This window comes from Culex pipiens, chromosome 2, assembly GCF_016801865.2.
Source record: "Culex pipiens pallens isolate TS chromosome 2, TS_CPP_V2, whole genome shotgun sequence".
Taxonomy (NCBI): Eukaryota; Metazoa; Arthropoda; class Insecta; order Diptera; family Culicidae; genus Culex; species Culex pipiens.
In genome coordinates this window covers 21164581-21188544 of record NC_068938.1, presented here as the reverse complement: position 1 = coordinate 21188544, position 23964 = coordinate 21164581, and the positions used below count along the sequence as shown (strand labels likewise).

The 23964-nt window shown below is 38.4% G+C and overlaps 6 protein-coding genes and 1 long non-coding RNA gene across 10 annotated transcripts in view; 5 read left to right on the top strand and 2 right to left on the bottom strand.

The window, feature by feature from the left end:
* The window catches only part of LOC120431917 (GDNF-inducible zinc finger protein 1-like), a 3890-nt gene extending 1495 nt beyond the window's left edge, over window positions 1-2395 (top strand). Inside the window, exon 3 of the mRNA XM_052708977.1 lies at window positions 2369-2395. Coding sequence (XP_052564937.1) covers window positions 2369-2395 — 27 coding nt within the window. The remainder of the gene's footprint in view (window positions 1-2368) is intronic.
* A 261-nt stretch (window positions 2396-2656) lies between these two features.
* On the bottom strand, window positions 2657-3399 carry LOC120430964 (uncharacterized). Its single transcript, XR_005607779.2, has 3 exons — window positions 3098-3399; window positions 2943-3038; window positions 2657-2876 (listed from the first exon to the last, which is right to left on the bottom strand). It is a non-coding gene; the product is annotated as an uncharacterized LOC120430964 (long non-coding RNA).
* Window positions 3400-4419: 1020 nt separating this feature from the next.
* On the bottom strand, window positions 4420-7320 carry LOC120430965 (zinc finger protein draculin-like). 3 transcript variants are annotated; one of them, XM_039596099.1, is made up of 4 exons: window positions 7295-7320; window positions 4904-6435; window positions 4703-4839; window positions 4420-4640 (listed from the first exon to the last, which is right to left on the bottom strand). In XM_039596099.1, exons 2-4 carry the CDS (start codon window positions 6425-6427, stop codon window positions 4526-4528), a joined length of 1776 nt encoding a protein of 591 aa, XP_039452033.1. In that variant the 5' UTR covers window positions 6428-6435; window positions 7295-7320; the 3' UTR covers window positions 4420-4525. The 3 variants fall into 3 exon arrangements, with proteins under 3 accessions (XP_039452033.1, XP_039452034.1, XP_039452032.1); XM_039596100.2 differs by lacking the exon at window positions 7295-7320 and adding an exon at window positions 6709-7220; XM_039596098.2 differs by lacking the exon at window positions 7295-7320 and having other exon boundaries at window positions 4904-7220.
* Window positions 7321-7412: 92 nt separating this feature from the next.
* Window positions 7413-9191, top strand: LOC120430967 (zinc finger protein 184-like). Of its 2 annotated transcripts, XM_039596102.2 has the most exons (4): window positions 7413-7528; window positions 7867-8628; window positions 8694-8824; window positions 8885-9191. In XM_039596102.2, the coding sequence occupies exons 2-4, from the start codon at window positions 7894-7896 to the stop codon at window positions 8976-8978; spliced, it is 960 nt and encodes a 319-aa protein (XP_039452036.1). In that variant the 5' UTR covers window positions 7413-7528; window positions 7867-7893; the 3' UTR covers window positions 8979-9191. The 2 variants fall into 2 exon arrangements, with proteins under 2 accessions (XP_039452036.1, XP_052563603.1); XM_052707643.1 differs by lacking the exon at window positions 7413-7528 and having other exon boundaries at window positions 7606-8628.
* Window positions 9192-12746: 3555 nt separating this feature from the next.
* Window positions 12747-14004, top strand: LOC128092828 (probable helicase with zinc finger domain). Its single transcript, XM_052707645.1, has 3 exons — window positions 12747-13085; window positions 13142-13551; window positions 13611-14004. The coding sequence occupies exons 1-2, from the start codon at window positions 12909-12911 to the stop codon at window positions 13382-13384; spliced, it is 420 nt and encodes a 139-aa protein (XP_052563605.1). The 5' UTR covers window positions 12747-12908; the 3' UTR covers window positions 13385-13551; window positions 13611-14004.
* Window positions 14005-15681: 1677 nt separating this feature from the next.
* On the top strand, window positions 15682-17776 carry LOC120430966 (zinc finger protein 737-like). Its single transcript, XM_039596101.2, has 4 exons — window positions 15682-16929; window positions 16982-17380; window positions 17440-17573; window positions 17638-17776. The coding sequence occupies exons 1-4, from the start codon at window positions 15826-15828 to the stop codon at window positions 17726-17728; spliced, it is 1728 nt and encodes a 575-aa protein (XP_039452035.1). The 5' UTR covers window positions 15682-15825; the 3' UTR covers window positions 17729-17776.
* A 2486-nt stretch (window positions 17777-20262) lies between these two features.
* Window positions 20263-23964, top strand: part of LOC120427862 (uncharacterized) — a 131272-nt gene continuing 127570 nt past the window's right edge. Inside the window, exon 1 of the mRNA XM_052707609.1 lies at window positions 20263-20625. The gene's annotated coding sequence lies outside the window, so the exon portion shown is untranslated. The remainder of the gene's footprint in view (window positions 20626-23964) is intronic.

The window sequence follows — 23964 nt, the reverse complement described above, 5'->3', positions numbered from 1 at the left end:
AAAAGTTGTTTAGGGAGCGTTCTTTTATTACGTAACGCAAAAAATCGGACTTTTAGACCCCCTCCCCCCCCCTCGTAACAAAATTTCCATACAAATTTTAAAAATTTTGTATGGAGCGTAACACGGCCTCCGACCCCCCCTCCCCCCCTACTGCGTTACGTAATAAAAGAACGCTCCCTTATTTACACGAAACAAACTGACATTTCGCGCCGTGTTAGCCCTTTGGATCGAAAAGGTCTTGCACGCTCAATAGAAGTCTATCAAAAACGATTTAGTAACAAAACACTGTAATTTTTAGATTTTTGTTCAAAATAGGGGAAATTCTCGTATCATTGGCAGGTTAAGCACTCGCTCCTAACTCCATCCAATTTGCTGATTTTCACTATTTAAACAACTAATTTTGCAAAACTTTTGATAGAAACTTGCTTGCTCACTTCTTATTGAGCTATTTATCACTCGACTTCTGTTGAAATCGCTTTTAATGAGCTTAAATTGAATGTCAAAGTTCTGACCTGCAGGGTGACCACTCAAACTCCATTTTCAAATTCCCGACTTTTTCCCGACTTTTTCCAGACTTTTCCAGAATGCTCAAATAATAGGCATTTCTTATCTAAAGAATGATTTTAAACATAAAACTTTCTATAAGAAAAGTCAATATTAACCACCGAAAAAAAATCTCAATGAATTCAAAAAAACAAATATAGGCATTTTTTGAAAATACAGAAACTAAACAACAAAAAACTAATCCGAGTAAATAAAGAAAACTTCAAAAATGTAATTTCATTATTATGATTCAGAGTAGAAACACAAACAATTAGTCTTTGAAAAAATAATCGAAAGTTCAACAATACTTATAACATCCATGGTATTTTTTAAATTGGCAAACGTATAGTTTTTGATATTTTTTAACATCATCATCATTTTAAATCAAAAAATGATTAAAACGTAATTGCTGTTATTATTCATTCAAAAAATTTAGAAAAATGTCAAGGAATTCATAAAAGAAAATGTTTTTGCCAAGTTCCCTTTTTAATTACGTAATTTTTGATATTGAATTTAACTGTTTTTATTTTTTTTTTTCAATGAAAATTCAGTTTAATATGATTTTATGCTTTCCCACTTATTTTAAACGACTGTTTGAAGAGACATTTTTTTTGAATAATTATGCAAGAACTCAAAATTTCTTGGATTATTTTTTTTCAATTTCATTATTTTCTTTATGTTTTCACAACGTAAAAATCTTTTAAATTTTGGATTTTATTCGATATTTAAGTTTTCCGTAAACTGAAAATCAAGCTTTATCTATGGCAGGTAATTTACCCATACTCACAAAAAAAAGTTCAAGGGCAACATTTGGAAAAAACACATTTTAAATTACCCAATGAATTTAGTTAAACAATTACAAATATTTATTCAAAAAAACTATTGCCAAACTAAAGTTCGAATCCTGTTTCAAATATTCAATTATGTGACAAAATGGAATAGAATCATAACTCTAAGCTGGCCATTACGCTCTATTTTTATATTAGTTTTTCATCAACTTTACCTCTTGTTTTGTTTGAAAACAACAAAAAATAATTTGAGATTTCCGGCATTTCAGAATATGAAATCGAAAAAAAAACAAATTTCTAAGATTTCAAAACTCAGACATTTAATCGTTAAATAGTTCTACAATTTTAAAATTTCGAAATGTAAATTTTTAAAATTTTAGTATTTGACAACCAGAAATTTATATATAAAATGCACACAACATTTTTTTTAATATGAAACTTTTATATTTTTGAATTTCAGAACCAGCCTTTAGAAATTCAAATACTCAGGGTCCTGAAAATCATCATCAATTGTAAATTCATTTTAGAAATTCAGAACTTCAAAAATTCTAAAAAATTTAAAACTTGAAAAGTTTAAGAAAATAAATCATTTAAAAAAATCAGAAATCTGGGGATTTCAATATATAAACACAGTTCGTACTCGGTTATCCAAAGTCCTCGTCAAAATATAACACCGGATAGTCGAATCATTAAAATTGTATTTAAAAAAATGCTCCAAAATTGCTCGATTTCTATAAATTAAGATGGTGGCCAAATAGCGACATTTCGACGCCAACATTTCAAAAAGCATCATGTACAAACCAAGCGTTTTGAGAAAAACGCATTTGAATGTTGAGCATCATTTTTCAATTCCAATTTTAATATAAAAGCAAAACAATGTGTTCTAATGATAACAAACGATGAAAAACGTTGCTTTTATTGATACTTGATCATCCATATTCAATAAAACATTGATTCCGTCATTTTATTTAAGAAAAGCAAACATAACTTCTTTTGAAATCATCAATGTTTATATCACCCTGCTGTTATTGGAGTAGAGAGCCTACCCAGTCACGGCGTTCTAGCAAAATTCTTACAGAATTCTAACAGAGCGAAATTATTCTTACTAGAAAGCTGCCATCATCCTGCCAGTTCTTTGCCAGAATTCTCAAAGAATTCTAGCTCAAATGCAATAACCGGTTCTAGCAGAGGTCGGCGAAATCAACCGGTTCTGTAAGAATCCTGCTAGAATGCTGCTAGAATGAACTGACAGCCCATTCTGCTAGAATTTTGTTAGAATTTTGATAGAATTAACTGGCAGGAAATTTCTGCTAGAATCCTGCTAGAAGCAGTTAGTAAGATATTTCCTAGGATATTTCTATTTATTTTCAAACTAAAAACGCGTTTCAAAATCAAATTTATTCATTTTTTTTTATTACAACAAATGGAAGCAAAACATGCACTATCACTGACTTTTAAATTCTACACTTCACTTAATGGTCACTTCAATCGTTGAGGAACGGATGGCACTGGAACATTGCGTTGCGTGGAAAATCTCGGGACCACCTGCAAATAAAAAAATCTTATAAACAATCCGGCTTTGCTGTTTCTAGATTCTGCTCCAGTGCTTACCTTTTGTTTCTGGAATGCTTCCGCGTAGCATAGGCCAATGGCCGTTTATGTTGACTATGGTGCTCTGGTTTTCTCGGAACCATCTCCATCTGGTGCCTGTTAAAAAGGATAAGTAAGTTCTCTTGGCACACTACTGTTTTGTTTGAATAACTTACCAAATAACCGACAAAAATGAGTTGAACAAAGTTCACTTCGTCATCGAACTTGTTTACAGGTTTGATGACAAGACTATTTTGGCGGAAGTAAAGTTCGCTACGAAGCGGTTTGGCGGTAATGAAGTAATTTTTGACAGATTTCGCTCTGTCAGATTTATCTAGCAAAATTCTCACAAAATTCTAGCAGATTTCGCTCTGTTAGAATATTCTAGCAAAAATCTTACAGAATCCTGACAGGCCTGCTAGAATCATTCTAGCAGGATTCTAGCAGAACCAACTCTGCTAGAATTTCTCGTGACCGGGTATATGGAGAGGCGAAATGTCACTCTCAGGGTTCCAATCGAACTGTCAAATCGGGGTTCCAATCAGGCATGCCAGATTTTGAAGATTTTCGGGCACATCACAAAAACGCAAATGAATTTAACTTGATGGCAAAATAATATTTTACAAATCTGTTTTTGGTAAAAGAAGCAAAACATTGTTATCTTTTTCGTGAGTAATTCATTTAATTAACATGGCAAAACAATACGTTTGAGCATTGAGCCTGTGCTCGAAAATCTTCAAATGTGGCATCCCTGGTTCCAATCGAGCAACAAGATCATGCAAGAACAAGGTTGGAATCAATCTAAAATAATTTTGGCAAAAAAACGAGACTTATAACAATTACAAGTATTGTAAAACTGTTGTTGATAATAATCTGGTAGTTTTTATTATGTTTGTGCTTGTTCGGTACAAGAAAAGTGCCAACACCAAAGAAAAACTACAAGTTTTTCAACCTTAAATTTGAATGACTTTGGGCGTTTGAAATTTCTCCCAGAACATTTCATTTCCCTATGTAGGTCCCTATATTGGAGGGGAAGCTTTGTTATGATTCGTTTTTCTTCGCCGAATGTACATGGCGCTTTTTGCAAGTGGAGGGGAAGTTTTGTTATGGTTCGTTTTTCGTCTGCAAATGTACATGGCGTCTTTTTCATGATGCTGTTTTTCATCACGAGGTTCATGTAATCTTTTATTTGACAGGTTGACAGGTTGTGGTCGTACAAAGGGTCATTGTACTCAGTAAAATAAACCTTATCGTCGTGAACATTTTTTTTTAGCAATGTAAGCTCGATTGCTACACCGAATTTACGAATAATTCGTAATTATTTTTTATTATTATTTATTTAATTATTATAAAATTATTTCAACTATTGCGGAATTCAAGAGATAAAAAATAAAGAATTCAAGAACTTCAGAATTGATGTAATAAAGCATTGAAGAATCTCCGTATTTATCTTGAACTGGACTTTCGAAAATTTGTCATAAAATAAAACAAAACGAGATTTTGGTGTGATAATCTGCAATATATTTTTAAGCTCCAATCTTACATTTCAAACTTTGATAAAAAAACACAATACAAAATAAGAATCCTACAAAACACATATCAAACTAGCAAACCTCCTCAATTTTTGCAACCTGACCAACCAGCTTGCCCTCCTCATGCTGCTTCATGTGCCGCGTCCAATCGCCCTTGTAGCGGAACGAACGCTGGCAGATTTCGCACCTGCAAGTAAGAAGAAAAATCTTTATTTAATATTTTATATCTTAAATTCTAGTAACACTCACTGATGCTGCGGCTCCGAGTGTCTGAGCGCGTGGTTGTCCAGCCTGGGCTTGGTCGTGAACGCTTCGCCGCAATCGAAACACACGTACGGTTTGGGCGCATTCTCCACGTGCGTTATCTGGTGTCGCCTTAGGCAGTTCTTAAGGGGGGAAGTTAGAACGGATTAAATCTAGATTCAACGTTAGTATATTGGTTGAGCTTACTATCTGCGTGTAACATTTGTCGCACTGGTCACACATGAACGATTTCTCGCCGGTGTGAACGACCTCGTGCACGGTGCACAGTTGCTTCGTAGGGAATCTCTTCGGGCACCATTGGCAAACGAACCGCAACCGGTGCTTCTGCTTGTGGTAGTGTAGATTGCCGTAGGTGCGGCCCACATAGTCACAGCCTTCAAAGTCACACGGAAAGCTGTCTGGTTTTTCGAATTTACGCTTCCGACCCGAACCCGGGTTCTTCTTTCCGTAGTGAAGCTTTTCATTTTCGCGGTTTGCCTTCGCCACTTCCGGGTGGGCTTCGTTAATGTGATGGAAACGTTTCTCGCGGGAGGGGAATTGCTCTTCGCAGGTCACGCAGATAAACAGGGCTTTTCCGGCGTGCTCGCGTTCGTGAGTCAGCAGCAGAGTTTTGCTGGGGTAATGTTTGTCACAGTACTGGCACTGGAACTCCTTGTCCTTGTGGCCGAGCATGTGCCGTTCCAGACGGGGATTGTTTCCGAACTTGGCGCCACAAATTTCGCACGTGTAGCGACCTTCCTCGATGTATTTGTGGCGCAACATGTGCGCTCCGAAGGCGTTCTTGTTGGGTAATTTAGAGCCGCACGTTTCGCAGATGTACTCTTTGCCTCCGTCCCTGTGGCTATGCTTCACGTGGTTGTACATTCGATTTATGCCAAACAGCTTGTACGGACACTTTGGACACGGAACGTTTCCCGAGTGCATCCGGACGTGGCGGTGCAGCAAAACCAGGGAGGCTATTTTCTCCTTCTGGGGACCATTTCCGTTGAGGCATAGCTCGCACGTGTACGGCAGCATGTCCATGTGCTGCGGAAGGTGAACGTTGAGCTCGCGAATACTCTCAAACACCTCTTGGCAGATGTAGCATTTGTTGGGGTCCATGCTAGAGAACTTGCGACGGGCGATTTGCTGCTCCTTGGTTTCCGTTCCCCTTCGTTTTTTCTTCTTCGATCGACCTTCCTCGTTGCTATCCACATCGTCTGTCTCGGTCGAAGGATCAACATTTGTGGGCTTCATTTTCTTCCCCGTAACTTTAACTGTCTTAAGAGCCGCTGTTCCCTTTGGTCTGCCCCTCTTTCTGACTTCTGGTACGATCTCTACATCGCTCGCTTCGGAAATAATCTCCTCTTTCAAAATTATTTCATTCGTAAAGGCACATTCCTCAAGCAAATCTTTATCCCCGCCGGTCGGATCCGGTTCCACGGTCATGCTAATCAGCGTGGAGAAGCAGTCCAAAAAGTCCTTCCGCGTACGGTAGGCTTGCTCGAGCCGGGTGAAGCACGTCGTGCAGGCCACCTTCGGGTAGTCGTCGTCAAAGTCGATCTCCAGCCCGGTCAGGAAGACGAACATCTTCGGAACCGAATTCTCACCAATGTGGCTCATGAGCGATATCAACTCGGGGTTGGCCTCGAGGCACAGGCGACAAAAGTCGTCCGGTCCCACGGGTTTCGGCTCCGTTTCCAGCACCTTTATCTCCAGCGTGTCCGCCATCGTCGATCCTGCAGGAAGAGGTAATTTATAACGAAAATCTCAATTATCTTTTCTTTTATCGAAGTTGCAGAATTGCTAGAACTCTGAAATTATCGCCTAAAAACAATAAAAACTTGGTAGATAGGAACACGGAAGAACAGAGTATTTCGAAGTGTTCGGAGCGGGACCGTTATGTCCAGTCCTTGTATAATGGCTGGGCACTGCAATCTAGAAGTCAAAGCGTTGGAGATCACGAGTGAACTGCTGACATTGTTCGCACTGCTAAGGGTTGATCAGCTTACAGCGGCTTTCATAGCTGGGCAGACGAAATGGATCCCGCCAGAGGAGTCGGCGGAGCGCGAACCGGATGAATCTTCGCTGCACTCTCAATCCGCGCCGCACTGTTCTCGTAGTAGCGTTGAACGGACCAATGTACAGTAGAGAGCCTTCGAACAGTAAACATCTGTAAAACCTTTTGCTGCACGGTCACGTCATAGTCTGGTATGACCGTATGCACTGTATGTTTCCATTTCGACTTTGTTCCTTTTAAATTGTTTTACTTGGAAAGCCGTAACAGGTTAACAGCTTCAACTGTCGATCCCTAAATCCCACTCGGAAAATAATCTGGTAAATTTGAGTGTCCGTGCAGTTCAGTTTAGTCTCCCTCCCCAACCGCGTTACGTAATAAAAGAACGCTCCTTTTTCAGAAAACAAGAGCGGATTTCATCACCCAGAATTTTATCTTCTTCATTCCGTTTGGTCTTAACTCTACGCAATTCCGGTTATGTCGGCGACGTAACTAACTTTGCCTCGATTGATTAGCACGATTTACTTTACAAAAAAAAACTATTTTAGACAGCAAATTTAGCGAAAACTTCTCCAACTTACGTGATTTACTTTATTTACAAACAACTAAAAAGAGAAGAATGACAACGGGCATGAAATTAGCCCTCTTCGATTTTTGTCGCGAGTTGGAATGTACGTTCGTAGAAAGTTAGTGAAAGTTTGGGTTAATTTTGGTTGAAATGTCAAATTAGATGGATGTTTGGAAGCATTGTAAACAAATGTTTGAAAACTGCACACAGATTTAAATTGAATTCGTGAACATTGGTTGGCGAAACTGTAAGTACTCGCAACAAAACAGTTTATTGAATATAACCAACTAAAAATTTCGTTAAATCAAACCATGAATTTCTTAGATAAAAAATGGACGCAGTGTTAATGTTGTTTACAAAGGAAACTATCAACTGAAGAACTTAAGATACTTGAAAAGCTCGCCCTGAGATGGGAAAGGGTGTTTCATCTTCCGGCGTTGAATTTCACTTCGCGAAATTTTGGATTGCTTACTCGTATAGAGAAGTTAAAAAGTGTTTTTTTTACGAATATTTTTTTCTAAACCGAAGTGGCTTAACAAAAATCATTTTTGTTTACCAATTGAATGTTTTCTTGATTCACCGAAGCTAAATCGATAGCAAAGCTATTCACCAATGGAAACCTCCAGCAAAACACCTCACCCCGAAGACATTGTCCACTTCTGTCGATTCTGCCTAACGAAAGCCCCAGCGCTGGTGCCGATCCAGTCTACCGTCAAAGATGTACCGATTCCCAAGATGTTCGTCCTGCTCACCGGTGTCACGATAGACCTGAACGATTCCTACCCTCAGAACGCATGCTCCGAGTGCTGCGGAAAGCTGGAAACGGCCTACAACGTGCGACAGTCGTTTCTGGACAATGTGTTTAAATTGCCTGAGTTTTTAAAATCCCGTAAAGGCAACGTTGGGTCCGAGTCGGAAAATGAGGATGATATTGGCATCAAAAATGAACCTTGGGAAAGTTCAGGAGAAGCATCGAGTGAAGACGGAAGCTCGTCAGAGTTTGAATACGTAGCAGTGGAAGCACCGCCGAAGAAAAGAAAAATAACAAAAGCAATTAGCCTGTCCAAAGAAAAAATCGTGGGTAAAAATCCTCGCCAGATTTACACGCAAAGTTCTGACCAAACAAAGCAATACACATGCAAATACTCAGGATGCGAGTACGTTACCGCGGACTATTTCAAGTACCATCACCATAAAAAGAGTCGACACGAGCGCAATTTCGAGTGTTCGATTTGCCAGAAACGGTTCCCAAAGCAGATCCAACTTTCGAATCACGCAAACTCGCACCTTGAGAAAAGCGAAAGGCCGTTTGCGTGCGATCAGTGCGACCGAAAGTTTACCTCAAAGGTACTTATCTCACCTGTTATTTTTTTTAAATAAAATTAATTCAATTTATACTTACAACCCAACAGACACGACTGATAGCCCACGGCAGAATTCACACCGGCGAAAAGCCCTATCTCTGCACGGAGTGTGGCGAATCGTTCCACAGCTCGGCATTTCTAGCCAATCACGCTATGAAGCACTCGAAGCCGCAGCATAAGTATGACTTTTTGAATAACTTTATATTTTTCCCTTATTTTCTAAACTGATTGATTTGTAGATGTCAGCACTGCAGCAGAGAGTTCCGGTACAAGGGTGACTTCGTTAAGCATCTTCGATTACACGAGGAAAATGAGTGGCAGTGCAGTTTTTGAGCTTGAGCTCCATGCACCGGTGTTGAAAATTTGTAAAGATTGATTTAAAGCTGACTTTCTATAAACTGCATTATAATATTTTGAACTTAAATTGTAACCGCCTTGACTTTTTACTACCATTTTTATATTCGATATAGTTAAACAGCTCATTTTTGTTTAGTGTTGTTTTAAGAGATTAAATAAATTAAATCAAGAAGTGCAAAATTTGGAACCAGAGTTATGATTTTTCGAGAGATTTGGTGCAATATCAGAAGTGGTATGCCTGGATTTGCTATTTGGAAAGAGCCATTAACCATGTAGTGAAAAATTTGGTATTTTTTTTCATCTTGTTAAGATTCAAAATCTATAATGTAGATTAGGAGACATTCTCATATGTTTGACAGGTATAACTAACTCCATACAAGTAACAAATTTTTACTATTGAAACAACTTATTTTGTAAAACTCTTGATAGAAACTTGCTTGCTTACTTCCTATGTTTCACTCGATTTGAGTTGAAAACGCTTTTTTAAACTTTTTATGTAATTGGGTTCTAAAATTAAGCTTAAATTAGTGATATTATTGTTCACAACGGTAAAGCTTATTTTTCTGAGTACAATGACTCTTTGTACGACCGCTAAGGATTTAAAATAGATTTTTAAATCAATTGGGTACTAAAGCCCTATGTCAATTTTTATGTACAACGGTAAAAAACACGATTAAAAACCATTTCTGATCACTTTTTTTCATTTTAATGCAAATTTTTATTTTGACAAGACAACATTTTTTCGATGGATCAACTATGGTCCCCTTGGAACGAGCTGTCAAGTAGGAACTTTTCTGTCAAGAAGGACCGCGAGGTTAATTTTTCAAAATTGATTTAAAAATCCATTTTAAACTCTTTGTGATCGTACAAAGGTTCATTGTACTCAGAAAAATAAGCTTTATCGCTGTAAACAATAATATCAGCAATCTAAGCTTCATTTTAGGACCCAATTTTGAAAAATTTACTTCCCGGTCCTTCTTGACAGAAAGGGTCCTACTTGACAGCTCGTTCCAAGGGGACCATAGTTGATCCATCGAAAAAATGCTGTCTTGTCATTTTTTTTCATGAAAATGAAAAAAAGTGATCAAAAATAGTTTTAATCGTGTTTTTTAACCTTGATACATGAAAATTGGCATGTGGATTTAGGACCCTATTGAATGTCAATGTGCTGATATATGCCAACATTTATAAGTCCGTTGTAAATATTTTTCAAGGTTTATGTTGCCCATTCCCCTCCTCCCCCTCTTCAAAATCGGTCCGAAAAATCAGGGGGCAAAATTATTTTTTCAAGAAACTTCAAAATTTTACAGGAAATTTAAGTTTAACAAACTGAAAACAATTTGAAATGCATTTTCCTGCGTTTTAAATCATTTTTTTCAGCATGTCTGGGAACGATCAAAAATATTTTCATTTTTTGTGGAATTCATCATGTACAGCAACGCAAATGTTTTTTTTCGGCGAAAAAAATCTCTTCAATACTTGGATATTTTTTAAACTTATGATTGCAAAACAACTGGGCAGGTGCAAAATGCATTTAAAAAAATCATTCAATTTTATGTTTAAACATAAATTTCAAAAAATATTTGCAACGGCCTAAATCACAAATGTATTTTTTTAATTCAGTAAATTATTTCGAACTTTCTCGAGTAAGTGGAAAATAAATTATGATTTTTTTTTCATAGCCTAGTGGCCTCCGTTAAACTTTTTTTTTGTCTAGTTTAGCCTTCCGCACAGAGAAAAAGCTATAAAATTCGAAATACGATTGTTTTCAATACGCGTCAATCAAATTTTGAACAAATGTCTGTGTGTGTAACCATGAATGTAGGAAAAAAATGTCTCTAATATCTCGAAACTGGTTTAACATTGAATATTGCTTTCATTTTTTATGTAAATATAAATTAAATTTGATTATATTAAAGATCATCCGGAGTATACCGTTTTCAAAATTACAGATATTTTAGATATTTAGATTTTCGAAATAGTTAGAGTTAATTATTTAATAATTCATTTGCTTGAAACATTACGATATTTTTCTAGGGAGTTTCCAGAGTTGACTTAAAGTGAAGCCGTTGATCATTTTCCAAGAAAATTGATCATCACTGTAAAATATTCTGTATTAAATTCAATTTAACGAATTTCAGAACCAAAAGGCAACAGTATGTGCCGGTTGTTGCCTTCTTGAAGCCACTGAAGGATTTTTTTTTTCTAAATCAATTGTGCTTCAAAATTTATATAAATTTGTGGCACAGTCATTGACGTCCTAGTTGGCAATCATTCATTAATGACGATTTCCATAACTTTACAAGGAATGGGATAATCGTTACCAAAATGAATCAGTATGTGTAGGGCACTATTCTAAACAACTTGTTGAAGTAATTTTGTCAAAACATTGAAAGCGACGCAAAATTTATATCTTTGGACGAAAAATCATGACAATGATGGAAGTCTTCACGTCAAGAATCCGCATCAGCAGCCTCTGAATCCAGAGTTTTGGTGAAATCTGAGTAAAATAAATTCAAAATGAGTCGTTTAAAAAATCATTGCGTGAGGTGGGTGAGGTGCGTAACTTTGAAACTCAATTGCTCAATGCAAGTTTGGCGTGTAAACCAATAAACAACACTGATAATTAACATTACACACTGTTTAGTTCACTTTTACACACTTGTATGGGATTTTTCAGTTCAACACGGAGAATCAGCATTACACTTTTTGCAGTTCGATTTTACACCGCCGGCTAGTTTCAACCCTCGAACTGAAAAAAGTGTAAAAGGCGAACTGCAAAAAGTGTAAAAGTTACACCTTTACCAGTTCAGAGGCCCGAACTGAAAAAGGTGTAACTTTTGGACTTAGAATAATTTCGAAATTTTTGCCCGCTGTCAGATCGGGACTTAGTGTTATTTTGAAGCTGGTGGTTATAGGAGTTGAAATGGTAAGTGTTGTTGCGCAAAGTGAGACAGGTGCCGGAAAGTGCAAGATTTCGGTTCCTCCAGACCGGAAAACCAAGAATTGCAGGCCAGTGAATGTTTTTGTGGCCGGCTTCGGTTGATTTCTTGGTTCTTCAGTCTGGGGGAAGCGAAATACTATCTTCCGGCAAGAACTTTTACGAATCTGTCGGTTGCCGCCGGTAAGTGCAAGATTTTGGTTTCCCCAGACCGGAAAACCAAGAATTGCAGGCCAGTGAATGTTTTTGTGGCCGGCTTCGGTTGATTTCTTGGTTCTTCAGTCTGGGGGAAGCGAAATACTATCTTCCGGCAGGAACTTTTACGAATCTGTCGGTTGCCGCCGGAAAGTGCAAGATTTTGGTTCCCCCAGACCGGAAAACCAAGAATTGCAGGCCAGTGAATGTTTTTCTGGCCGGCTTCGGTTGATTTCTTGGTTCTTCAGTCTGGGGGAAGCGAAATACTATCTTCCGGCAGGAACTTTTACGAATCTGTCGGTTGCCGCCGGAAAGTGCAAGATTTTGGTTCCCCCAGACCGGAAAACCAAGAATTGCAGGCCAGTGAATGTTTTTGTGACCGGCTTCGGTTGATTTCTTGGTTCTTCGGTCTGGGGGAATCAAAATTCTACCTTCCGGCATGAAAATCTTCCGGCCGTCACCGGAAAAGGTAAGAATCCACTTCCCCTAAACAGGATCATGAAATCTTGATTGCTCTGGGGGGAAAAAGAATTCTACCGTCCGGCAAGAACACTTTCAAATCTGCCGGATACGCCCCCAAAACGGATTACCAAGAATTGCTCCTTCCTGCGGGATTTTCAGACCTACAACTAACCTTAAATTACCGTTCTTTATTCTTTAGGTGCTTCTAGACAATCGGGAGAAGACGTACGTGAGTGCCACCTCGAAGAAATTGACATACGAATGGATTGCGGAGGATATTGTTGGTTCTTCCTAAACGGAATCAGAGCATGGGTGCCGTCAGCTCTGGGCTGGTTACGACACTCTCGTGCCCTTGGAGGAAGTTGATAATGCGCGATCGAGAAAATCGCCGACTTCCGGATTTTTCCGGACATCTACCTGGAACCGAGCATCCTGTGGATTACCACAAACGCTGGGTCGCCACCGTCAACAGCATCGTCCAGAAGGTAGGGGGTTTTGAGTTGTTTGTTTGTTACGATATTAACTGAACTTTATCTCTTAGTACTGTCTGATCGACCGGAACATCAACGTGCGCATCTTTCGGCGGCCAACCGTCGAAGACATCCTCAAGTATCGCATCGTGGTGGTAACGCTGAACATTTCGATAGAGCTGGCCTCGCTCGATCTGGCAAAGGGACACGTTACGCACATCGAAGCGGCCCAGACCATGGAGTGCGAGGCGATCATGCCGTTGGCGCTGGCGACGGAGAAGATACGCATCGTGCTGGCCGGTGACCACATGTAAATGTCCCCGGAGCTGTTTTCGAACTTTGTCAAGGAGCGCAAGTTGCACAGCGCCTGTACGATCACTGTGCAAAAACTACCGAGTCCACGAAGCGATCATCAAGTTTACGTCGGAGCTGTTCTACGAGCAGAAGCTGATCTCGTCCGGCAAGCAGCCGAGCCCGAAAGGTTGGTTTGAAATGGTTATTTTCGTATTTTTTTCTAAACTCAATCTTGCCCCTTTCCAGAACCCGCCAGCAGATTCGCCCCCAGATAGCACAGCTCCTGACGGCCGACCGTTGATTCCACCGCCGATGAAGAGTCCGGTCCAGCAGCAGCAGCAGCAACAATAATCAGCTGTCGGCGCCGCAAATGCCTAATCTCCAGCGGCCGAAGCCCTTCACAGCCAGAATCACATTCGCCCGGTGATGGGCGGCGGCGGTCCCATCCGCCCAAGTTCGTATCGTTCAGACTGTCTACCGACTTGATGGCATTGATTACGGCCCGCTTCGTAAATGCAAATGCCCCCTCAGCAGCAGGTTGTAGCGGCGGTGCACCAACAGCAATCGCTGCTTCATCAACAGCAAAGCTAGCGAGCAATTCCATGTCAAATAGGGAATCGGTTGTACCCGACCCTCCCCGATTTCAATGAAACTTTGTAGACATGTTATCCTAGGCATATATAAGCCATTTTTGTGTATATGGAGCCAGTAACACTCGATAATGACATTTGAGAAGGGCGTACGTGTTTTCAATATTTTTGTATTTCGTAATTTAAATATTGCTGTATCTCGAAGCCGTTGCATCGTATCAAAAAGTGGTCAAAGACAAACTTGTAGGAAATTTGACGGGCTATCCAAAAAAAAAAAATACACTAAAAGAAAAAAACACTCCACTTTTATGAGATTTTTTGATTTTTAAGTTTAAAAGTTAAATTTGAAAGCGAGCCCACGATTTTTTTTCGCTCAAAATTTTTGTGAAAATAGCCTAAGATGTTACAAAAAGACTCACGAAAAATGCAGGATGGAGCAACTCACCTAAAAAAATACAAAAATCATTTACTGAAACTGATTTTTTGAAAAGTGCTCTAAACGTCAAAATTTTCAAAAGCCGTATGCGGGAATCGATTCTCCAGACAATTTTACATAAAAGTCTCCATATTGACCATTGTCCTAAGTCCAATCCTTGTGAAGTTACAGCGGTTTTAAAAATAAAAATGTTGAAAAAATTGGTTTTTTGATGGTTTTTGGCAATTTCTATATGACGGACTTGATTTTTCAGTTTCGAAAATATTTTTACCGAAAAGCTCGTCCAATTTCCCATAAGTTTGTCCTTGACCACATTTCAATTGAATGTATGGGCTTACAGATATAAGCTAATTACATTGCTCATAATTCAAACATAACATTTTTTCAGTGTAGTAAAGTAACTTGGCCAGAAAGGTTCGCTTACAATGTCGTTCAATTAGGTATTCTTCTGATGCTGACGGACTGAAAGAAAAGCGCGCGTTCCGCAAGTTTCCACATCGCCGCGGGGACCTGACCGAGCTGCTGTGGTCAGTTCCGCCTACAACGTACCTACAACAATAACTGGACCATGGCGCAGTCCGCTGCCGAAAACGGCAGCAGGTTGAACAGACCTTCCGGTGGGTGATACTGGCTCAAATTGATTTGGAATAAATAATACTTATGATTTTTTTTCTTTTTCTCTAGGTTCGTGGCAGACAGCAAATCGGAAATGATTCGCGTTGACTTCGCAACACCAAAGCTGGTTCCGGCTGGACCAAGACCAAGGTTCATTTTGAGGTTGCTCCAAAAAGCAAACAAGTTGGGACCGGTGGGCGGAACATTTAACTTGGAACAGCGGTATTAGCTCGGAAACATCAATTATTTTTATTATTATATTGTGAAAGCAGTCTTTTTTCATTTATTTATTGTACAGAATTTTTGAATAAATAAACACATTGTCCAATCTTATACTTTAGTTTAAATTTAATATCTCTTAATAAGAATCCCAAAGAAAATCCAAAAACGCCCAAATATAGGCAACAGGCATTTTTTCACCCGGTGAAACGTTTCAATTTCAATTTTACACGAATTCCAGTTCGACCCCTGTTACACGAAAGTATGTAATCGTACTTGAACTGAATTTCGTGTAATCGAACTCGATTTCGTGTAATGCCTATCCTCCGTGTCCGTGAAGTGTGTAAAAGTGAACTGAAAAAAGTGTAATGCTGTTTACCAGTGAACAAGTTTAATGGGCTAACATCACGTTGTTTCGAGCAAAAAGTAAACAAACTATTTTTTTAACGAATTTGCTAAAAATTAGCTTGATTGATTACTAAAATTTTACCCTCATAAATTGAGTGTTTTTTTATGTAGTTTAAGTTTTGAAATTTTGTCAGATTATTTTGTATCAAAATATTTTCAACAAATTGTAAAAGTGACTCAATTCTGCACCGGAATGGAGCAGGACAACCCACTAGACGTGGATATCTCCGCCACCAATCCGACCGGCAACTCCACGGTGGACAAGTTTTGCCGGCTCTGTCTGGAGGTTCAGCCCGACCTGCTGCCGCTCAAAGCCCGCCTCGGAGCGCTTCCGGTGCCGAAGATGTTCGCCTTGCTGACCGGGCTGGAGATCGACTTTGACGACGACTACCCGAAGGTGGCCTGTTCTCAGTGTTTCTTCAGGCTGGAGCAGGCCTACCAAACGCGCAAGGACTTTCTGGATAATTATCGCACGCTGATGAGTATCGTGATTGCCGAAGGGCCGGAGGCGTGTCCGGCGGAGAATGTGGTTCGAGAGGAAATTGTCGGGGATGAGGATTCGGATGGCATTAGTACTATTAAGGAGGAAAATTTATCTGATTTAAAAGACGTAGAAATTCAAGAGGATTGCTCGGAAAAGTTAGAGAGTCCTGAGGATGATGACCTTGATGACGATGAATGTGTCCCTTACGAATCTATTAAAGATGAGCTGTACGAACAAAAAATCCCTACTAGAAAGAAACCAAAAATAAGTATACCAAAGCTAAGCTCACCCATATCGATCTACGAAAAAAAGAAACACCTTCGCAAGGTGTGGAGAATGGACCCCAAGAAGTGCTACATCTGTGGCCAGCTCTTCACAAGTCCTCGCGAACTCAATATCCACCTGCCCCAGCACGTGGACATGCTGCCGTACACGTGTCAGCTGTGCGTTAACGGAAATGGTCCCCAGAAAGAGCTCATAACCGGCCTGAAGCCGCTGCTCACTCACTTCCGGCAGCACTCGGGTTGCACGCCGTGTCCAAAGTGTCCGTTCCGACTGTTTGGCAAGGAAGCGCTGTACAATCACATTCAGATTCATCACGCGCACGAGGGGCAAAAGTTTGTGTGTGAAACGTGCGGGTTTGTGATGCCGAACAAGAGGGCCCACTACGGGCACATGTTGCGGCATAGGTACATCGAGGAGGGGCGGTTCCGTTGCGAACAGTGCGATATGAAGTTTGGGACGAACGGGCGGTTGCAGCGGCATTTGTTGCTGCACAAGGAGAAGGAGTTCCGGTGTCAGTTTTGTCCGAAGGTAGGTTATTGTTCCTTCAAACGGCTACAACAGCTGAACCACATTTTTCCAGACCTTTGTCAGCAACACCCTGCTGCTGACGCACGAGCGCACCCACTCGGGTGGCCAACCGTCGATTTGTGGGACGTGCGGCGAAAAGTTCACCAACCCGACCAAACGGTGGCAGCACGCAATGGAGGCGCACCCGGAAGTGGTCCAGGCGAACCGGGAGGCGGGTCACTACCCGAAACACCAGCCCAAGAGTCTGATCTGCGAGCACGCGGGCTGTGGCTACGAGGCGCCCCATTACCAAGCCTTTTGGTATCACGTGCAGTGTCACGAGCTGCGGTACGCTTGCGAGCAGTGTCCGAAGCGGTTCCCCACGTCCCAGGGCCTGAAAAGCCACCGGACGGTTCACACCGGTGAGCGGGCATTCCCTTGCGAGCAGTGCGGTAAACGGTACTCGCAAATGGTAAGTTCTTCAAAGTGCACTCTTGTCAGAAAAATTCAACAAAAAGTGTCCTTTTGAAGGTCGCCCTAACGAAGCACCAGCAGACGGCCCACTCGACGGCCACGCCGCACACCTGTGCCGAATGTGGCGAGTCGTTTTCGCACCGGTCGCGGCTCAACAATCACATGCTGAAGCACTCCGAGCCGCAGCACCAGTGAGTTTGACTTGATTAGAGAAGAAAATAGAGTGTTCTTATTTTAATTGCGAATTTCTTCTAGTTGTGAATACTGCAATCGGATGTTCCGGTACAAAGGGGACTGGACGCGGCACATGAAGCAGCATGAAGAAGAAGAAAGAAATGTTGGATAATAATATATTTTATTGATTTTTTTATTAAATGTAACAATCGTTGAAGACTTCAAGACATGTGTTTTTATTTATTTGAGAAATTCAATTATGTCATTAGATCATTTTTTTTTATCGAATATAAATACACAACTTAATCTTTGAAAAATATTTGCTATTTGTGTGCGGCTACGTAAGAAAAGTTGAAATCCCAAAATAGGTATTTTTCAATTGGGTCCTAAAATGAAGCTTAGATTGCTGATATTATTGTTTACAGCGATAAAGCTTATTTTTCTGAGTACAATGACCCTTTGTACGACCACAAAGAGTTTAAAATGGATTTTTAAATCAATTTTGAAAAATTAACCTCGCGGTCCTTCTTGACAGAAAAGCTCCTACTTGACAGCTCGTTCCAAGGGGACCATAGTTGATCCATCGAAAAAATGTTGTCTTGTCAAAAAAAAAATTTGCATTAAAATGAAAAAAAGTGATCAGAAATGGTTTTTAATCGTGTGTTTTACCGTTGTACATAAAAATTTACATAGGGCTTTAGTACCCAATTATTGATTTGCGCTGGTACCGGAGTTCTTAAAAAAAAAGATATTTGGGGAAAAAATTGAATATAAAGTCTAGACCCGATTATCCAAAGTACTCGAAAAATCACTTCGGGAAACCGTCGAGCGCGGGAGGTATCAAATAATAGAACTAAACAATCAAAACATGATTTTGAAAAAAAACTGAAAAATTTATTGACAGATGGCGCAATATTGATATCGAGAAGATCGACAGCCAGAGAGTCGACTTTATATCTTGAAAACAATGTATATTCTACAAAAAATGTGAATTACTTTTCGACGTTAAATTTTATTTTGCTTCAAAAAAATATTTAAAATATTTTTTTGTTCAGGTTTTTGAAATTTGCAAAAAACACGATTTTTTTCAAAAAGATTATCCGAAAGTTTGTATGGAACTTCGGATAATCGAATCACGAACAAAAACATTATTTTGTTTTTCTTTGTGTTCAAAATCAAGTTCTGGTTCTGCGACCCCATTTGAGTCAAATTTGAATGCAGTCCAGACTCGATTATCCGAAGGCCTCGGAAAAATTTCACTTCGGATAATCGAAATTTGGGATAATCGAATCAAGAAAAAAATGTTTTTTCGTTGTCTGATGTTTCATTGTTGAGCTTGGGTATGACCCCTTAACTACGCTAAAATGATTTAGAAATTTTAAATCCAAGACGGTGGCCAAAATGGCGATGATGCAATAGTGAAAATATGCATTTGCTTTATTAATAGGCAATCAACAACTCAAATTTGACTAAAATAGGTTCGTAGAACTCAAATTTTATGTTAAAAACAAGAAAATGAAAAAATACGATTTTTTTTTCGTGATTCGATTATCCGAAGTCCTATACAAATTAGCATACAAACCTTCGGATAATCGAACTTCGGATAGTCGAAACATCGGATAATCGAGGCTTCGGATAATCGAGTCTGGACTGTAGTTGATTTCCTATTAAATAATAAAATGCATTTTTCCAATATTTCGTCATCACCATATTAACCGCCACCTCGGATTTAAACATTTTAAATCTTAGCGTAGTTTAGGGGACAACGATTTTTTTCCTGATTCGGTTATCTAAATTTTAGATCAGAAGATGTATTTTTTAGTCCCTTAAAATGAGTAAAAATTTCCGAAAAATAAAAAAATCGTGGCTTTGGAAATTAATTTTAAGTCTGAACTTTTCTGTGCTCCTATTTTTTCCGAAAAGTCCCAATCATAACAGGCAGTGAATGATTTTGAAAGTTAAAGCAGCCTCAAATAAATCAACAACCACCACCACCAAATCATAACCTACAACTTTGCCGAAGACATCAAATCGATCAGGAAATCCCTTTTCAAGACTCAGAATTTCATATATTTATTTTGTTTGGCCAGCCCCTGAAATTGTATGGAAAAACTAATGATGCAAAATTGCTTCTTTTGAAATAGGGTAAAGTTCCATCCAAATAAAAAAAAGAAAGGTCGACTCAGAAAATTCAAATAACTTTTTACGTGATTCGTTTATTTGTAGATTCGATCATGTGAAGTAAAATTGGAAACTGTATATTAAATGTAAATCGACTCTGGACTTTATTCAAAATAATTAAAAAAAACCCTAGTTGACAAAAGTTTTAAAATCGATTAATGACGATCGAATTACATACAACTAAGTAACATCTCAACTATGATGTTTTCATTGAAACCAATAAATTAAACACTTTGTTTTATCTCCTAATAAGCACCTCGCGAGCACTTATCCGATAAGCAATCATCAACTTGCAATCAATGAAACAAAACCAATCCATTCGTATCTTCCCATTCAAAAGTTACAACAAAATTAATTCTCTCTCACCTCGTCGCTCTCTCTCTCTCTTGGACTCACTCACGAGACGCTGCCTCTTCTCCTTCTCCTCCTCCCACAAGCCAGCCTCTCCCTCTCTCTCCACCCTCGTGTCCTTTGTCCACCCCGACCGACTCAACTCAACTCAACCCAAGCAAGCCCAAGCAAGCAAACACACATTCATTCCGGTGTGAAAAATAAAAATGGCTGTAAATATCTCGATATCCGAGGGTTCGCGGCGAAAAGTGACAGTTTGACGGTGTTTTTCGGAAAATTCTACCCCAAAAGTTGGTGCCGTACGTGCCGGAAGGGCGGCCGGACATCCGGCGCGTGAAATTGGCCGGTTTCGGGCCCGCCGGAAGTGGTTTTGACGGCAGATTCGCGGAAGAACCTTTTTTTTTGACAGACGATTCGTGTGGCGGTGTGTGTGCGAGTTGTGTGTTCAGTGAGCGTTTTTCGAGAGGGGACAATTTTGACAGTGAATGGTGTATTTTTTTTATTGAATAAAAATTTTGAACGAATTTTCGTGAAAAGGTTTGTATTTTGGGTGTAGTGATTGTGTTTACATGTTTTTCGTGATTTTTATGAATGCTTGAAACGGCATTCGATGCGGAATCTCCAGAAAATGTCGTCGCGAGACTTTCGCGAAATTCCAGGGCCACTCGTCAAGGTAAGCACCTTTTTTTGTTTTTAGACATTTTATCTTTTTATGAAATTCAAAGCAATTAAAAAGTTATTCAAATAAATTTCGTCACTAACGTATCGAAAATTTGTCAAAAAGACTCCTTTCCTATTTTTTTTTCTCCGTTCAAAAAAGGGATGACATTTCCGGCCTGCTGCGCTGCTTCTGGCAGTGTCGTCCTTTGTCATGGCTCCTGTGATGAGCCAGGAACGGAGAAGGGAGGGCAGGGTTTGGGTTTGGGTCCTGCTGCAGGACGGAGATGGGAACGGGGTCGGTGGAGGAGGAGGTGGCTTTCCGTACAGTTTTCCGAGAAAATCAATAAAATCAAGATTCGGTGGTGTTTTTTTTTCTTGTCGTAATGATATCGCGTCGAAAAAGAAGGCGATTGGGAGGAATTAAAAAAAGTAACAGCGGGTGTGTGGGCTTTTGGAAGGAAGGGCATACATTGGTGGGCGTAGAGAGGATAATTGTAATCTCAGTATAATTAATAAAATAATATTTCAATTTAAAAAAATAAGCAAATTAAACATTTTTATAGAAATTGTTCTGCAGAAAATATAATAACAAAAATGAATCAATGTACAACTCGTTTAACTATCCCGAACAACGCAGAAATCAAATTGGGAAGGTATTATCAGTATGCCGATTTCGACCATTTTTGTATTTTGTATTTTTTCTTTATTTGGCTCAAACTTTGCGGGGACCTTCCATATCACCAACAAATAATAGCAAGTTTAATAGCATTTTTGTATGAGTAGCTGCCAAAATTGTACTTCGATGTCTATAACTTATTATACTAATTGCTTTTTCGGCCAAAACTTCAGCCAAATTTAAAAAAATACATAAAAAAATATAAACAGGGTGGTCGCTCAAGTCGGGAAATCCGGAAAGTCGGGAAAAGGTTGGGAATTTGCAATCTATTGTCTAAAAGTCGAGAAAAGTTGGAAATCCCAAGCATACTTGTCTGAAAATTATTTTCTATCTCTTGAATGATTTTATAATTTGCTGTAAATACAATTTTCAAATAAATTTCACTCAATTCTTTTTTAGCAACTAACTTTAAATTTAAGGTTCCTTTTACTTTTTGGGCCTATTTAAGGCTATTTAAGACATTACTAATAAATAAATTGGATGATTCAGCTGGTAAGCATTCGACACAGATTTTCTTATTATTTTTTATGAGCCAAAAGATTTTTTTTTTGATTATGTTTATCATAAAAAATCTGACTTTAAGCAACATCAAAGCTATTGCAAAACTTATATGAACATTAAGCTTAAGCAATTGCAATTTGAGTTTGGCAATAGTTTTTTTTGCATTATTTTTTTTAATGTAAATGTGAAAATTTAGGCCATTTTAAATAATTTTTCCAACTATAGATAAAACTTTTCAGTAATCGGAAAGCTTCAAAAACGAATAAAATCCATACATTTTTTTTAAATTTAAACAAAAACTTGTTGAAAATATGAAATTTATCGAAAGATAAATAAATTCTTGACATGCTGGTTTAATTTATTACAAATATGTTTGAAGGATTTGTCTCTTCAATCATTTCGCATGAAATTAGTGGTGAAACATGGAGTCTTATCAATCCAGATTTTTCATTGAAAAGAATTAAAACATAAATGCTAACAACGCGATAAATCAACGTATGGTAAAAAAAAATACAAAATAAAAAGGGATCATGGTAAACGAATTCCTAGATATTTTCAAATACTTTAAAAGTATAATAACTGTTAAGCGCTCTCCGATATAAAAAAAAGATAATGAAACATTTAAAATTCATTTTTCATACATGTCGAAAATCACAAAATTTCATATTTATCAAATTTATCAAATCAACTTCATCTTTTCAATCACTCCTGAAAGTTTCATAAAGATTTTTTTATGATTAAAGTAACTTACAGACGATTTAGGCTGAACATTTTGCCATGCGCAAAGCGAACTGACAAACTTTGCGAGCGTTTTTCTCTGGACACCGAGTTGATTTACGGGTGCCACGATATCTCGAGATGGGATTGACCAATTTGTCTGAAATTTTGAGTGACGACTCGCAAGACATATCCCGTGTGCATGACGAAGCCCGATTTCGAAATTTTGCATTTTTTAAAAATACAAAAATCAAAAACTTTCAATTTTTTATATGAAAAACATAAAAATATTTTATCTTTTTTTAAATAAACTTTTTGAAATTCGGCCTTCGTCGTGCACACAGGACCGGTTTAACGAGTCTTCACCAAAATTGCCATGCCAACTTCATATAGCTGTATCTCGGCAATGATACAACCAAATGTCTTCAAATTTATTCAGTTAATAGTTGAAAATGTATTTATTTTTTTATTGTAGACATTTTACCACTTTTGTGGCATTCATGTCTTGGAAAAAATTGTTTTAAAATTTTGTTGTACAAACAGGTTTCTTTCAGGAAGTTTATCATCGAGATCTCCTTTCTTTTCTCATTTGCAAGAATGGTTGGAAGTGTTCCACTGATGCTGTTGTCTTTTCGGTTTTCCTCGAAACCTCTGCAGTCTTGAAGAATATGTTGGACTGGACAATAGCGACAAACTGGTGAAAATGTATAGTTTAATGTCCTGAAAACAGATTTAAAAAAAGTTTTAGTTTGTGCTCAAACCAACCTCTGACATTTTTGCCGATTTACATGTGTGTAACCCCTTAATTTATTGCCATTCCCTTTGTAATTTCGAGTTAAAACCAAATATTAAAACTTTATGTCTGGCAATTTTAAAAATAAGCGTTGTCATTTTTTTATTCAGTTTTTGATTATTTCTCATAGAATTTCTTTGTATTCTCTCTGTATTGGTTCCATTTTTGTAGATTTTTTTCACAAAAAATTTCGATAATTTGTTTTTTGAAACTCATTCATATTTTTTTTTCGATGACTGATTTGCCTTTAGTTTTAGTTTTTTAATCATACTTAAGATAAGAAATGCCTATTATTTGAGGTTCTGGATAAATCGGGAAATGAGATTTGGACGAGATTTGATTATTCCAGTCCATGAGATTTGCTCACCTGTAAAAAAGGTCACATTTACTTATTCAGGGTGACCACTCAAGTGGGGAATTTGTGTTTTTTTTGCCAAAAAGTCGGGAATCCCAAGAATATTTGTTTGAAAATTATCTACTAACTCTTGAAATTTTTTGTAATATTTTGTACAATTTTCAAGTTAAATCC

Coding starts and splice junctions, on each gene's coding strand:
- LOC128092828 (XM_052707645.1), top strand. CDS start 12,909: ATGGGTGCCGTCAGCTCTGGGCTGGTTACGACACTCTCGTGCCCTTGG. Junction 13,086..13,141: donor TCAACAGCATCGTCCAGAAG/GTAGGGGGTTTT, acceptor TTTATCTCTTAG/TACTGTCTGATCGACCGGAA.
- LOC120430967 (XM_039596102.2), top strand. CDS start 7,894: ATGGAAACCTCCAGCAAAACACCTCACCCCGAAGACATTGTCCACTTC. Junction 8,629..8,693: donor ACCGAAAGTTTACCTCAAAG/GTACTTATCTCA, acceptor ACAACCCAACAG/ACACGACTGATAGCCCACGG. Junction 8,825..8,884: donor CACTCGAAGCCGCAGCATAA/GTATGACTTTTT, acceptor ATTGATTTGTAG/ATGTCAGCACTGCAGCAGAG.
- LOC120430965 (XM_039596099.1), bottom strand. CDS start 6,427: ATGGCGGACACGCTGGAGATAAAGGTGCTGGAAACGGAGCCGAAACCC. Junction 4,840..4,903: donor ACAAATGTTACACGCAGATA/GTAAGCTCAACC, acceptor TCCCCCCTTAAG/AACTGCCTAAGGCGACACCA. Junction 4,641..4,702: donor CACTCGGAGCCGCAGCATCA/GTGAGTGTTACT, acceptor TCTTACTTGCAG/GTGCGAAATCTGCCAGCGTT.
- LOC120430966 (XM_039596101.2), top strand. CDS start 15,826: ATGGAGCAGGACAACCCACTAGACGTGGATATCTCCGCCACCAATCCG. Junction 17,381..17,439: donor GTAAACGGTACTCGCAAATG/GTAAGTTCTTCA, acceptor GTCCTTTTGAAG/GTCGCCCTAACGAAGCACCA. Junction 17,574..17,637: donor CACTCCGAGCCGCAGCACCA/GTGAGTTTGACT, acceptor AATTTCTTCTAG/TTGTGAATACTGCAATCGGA.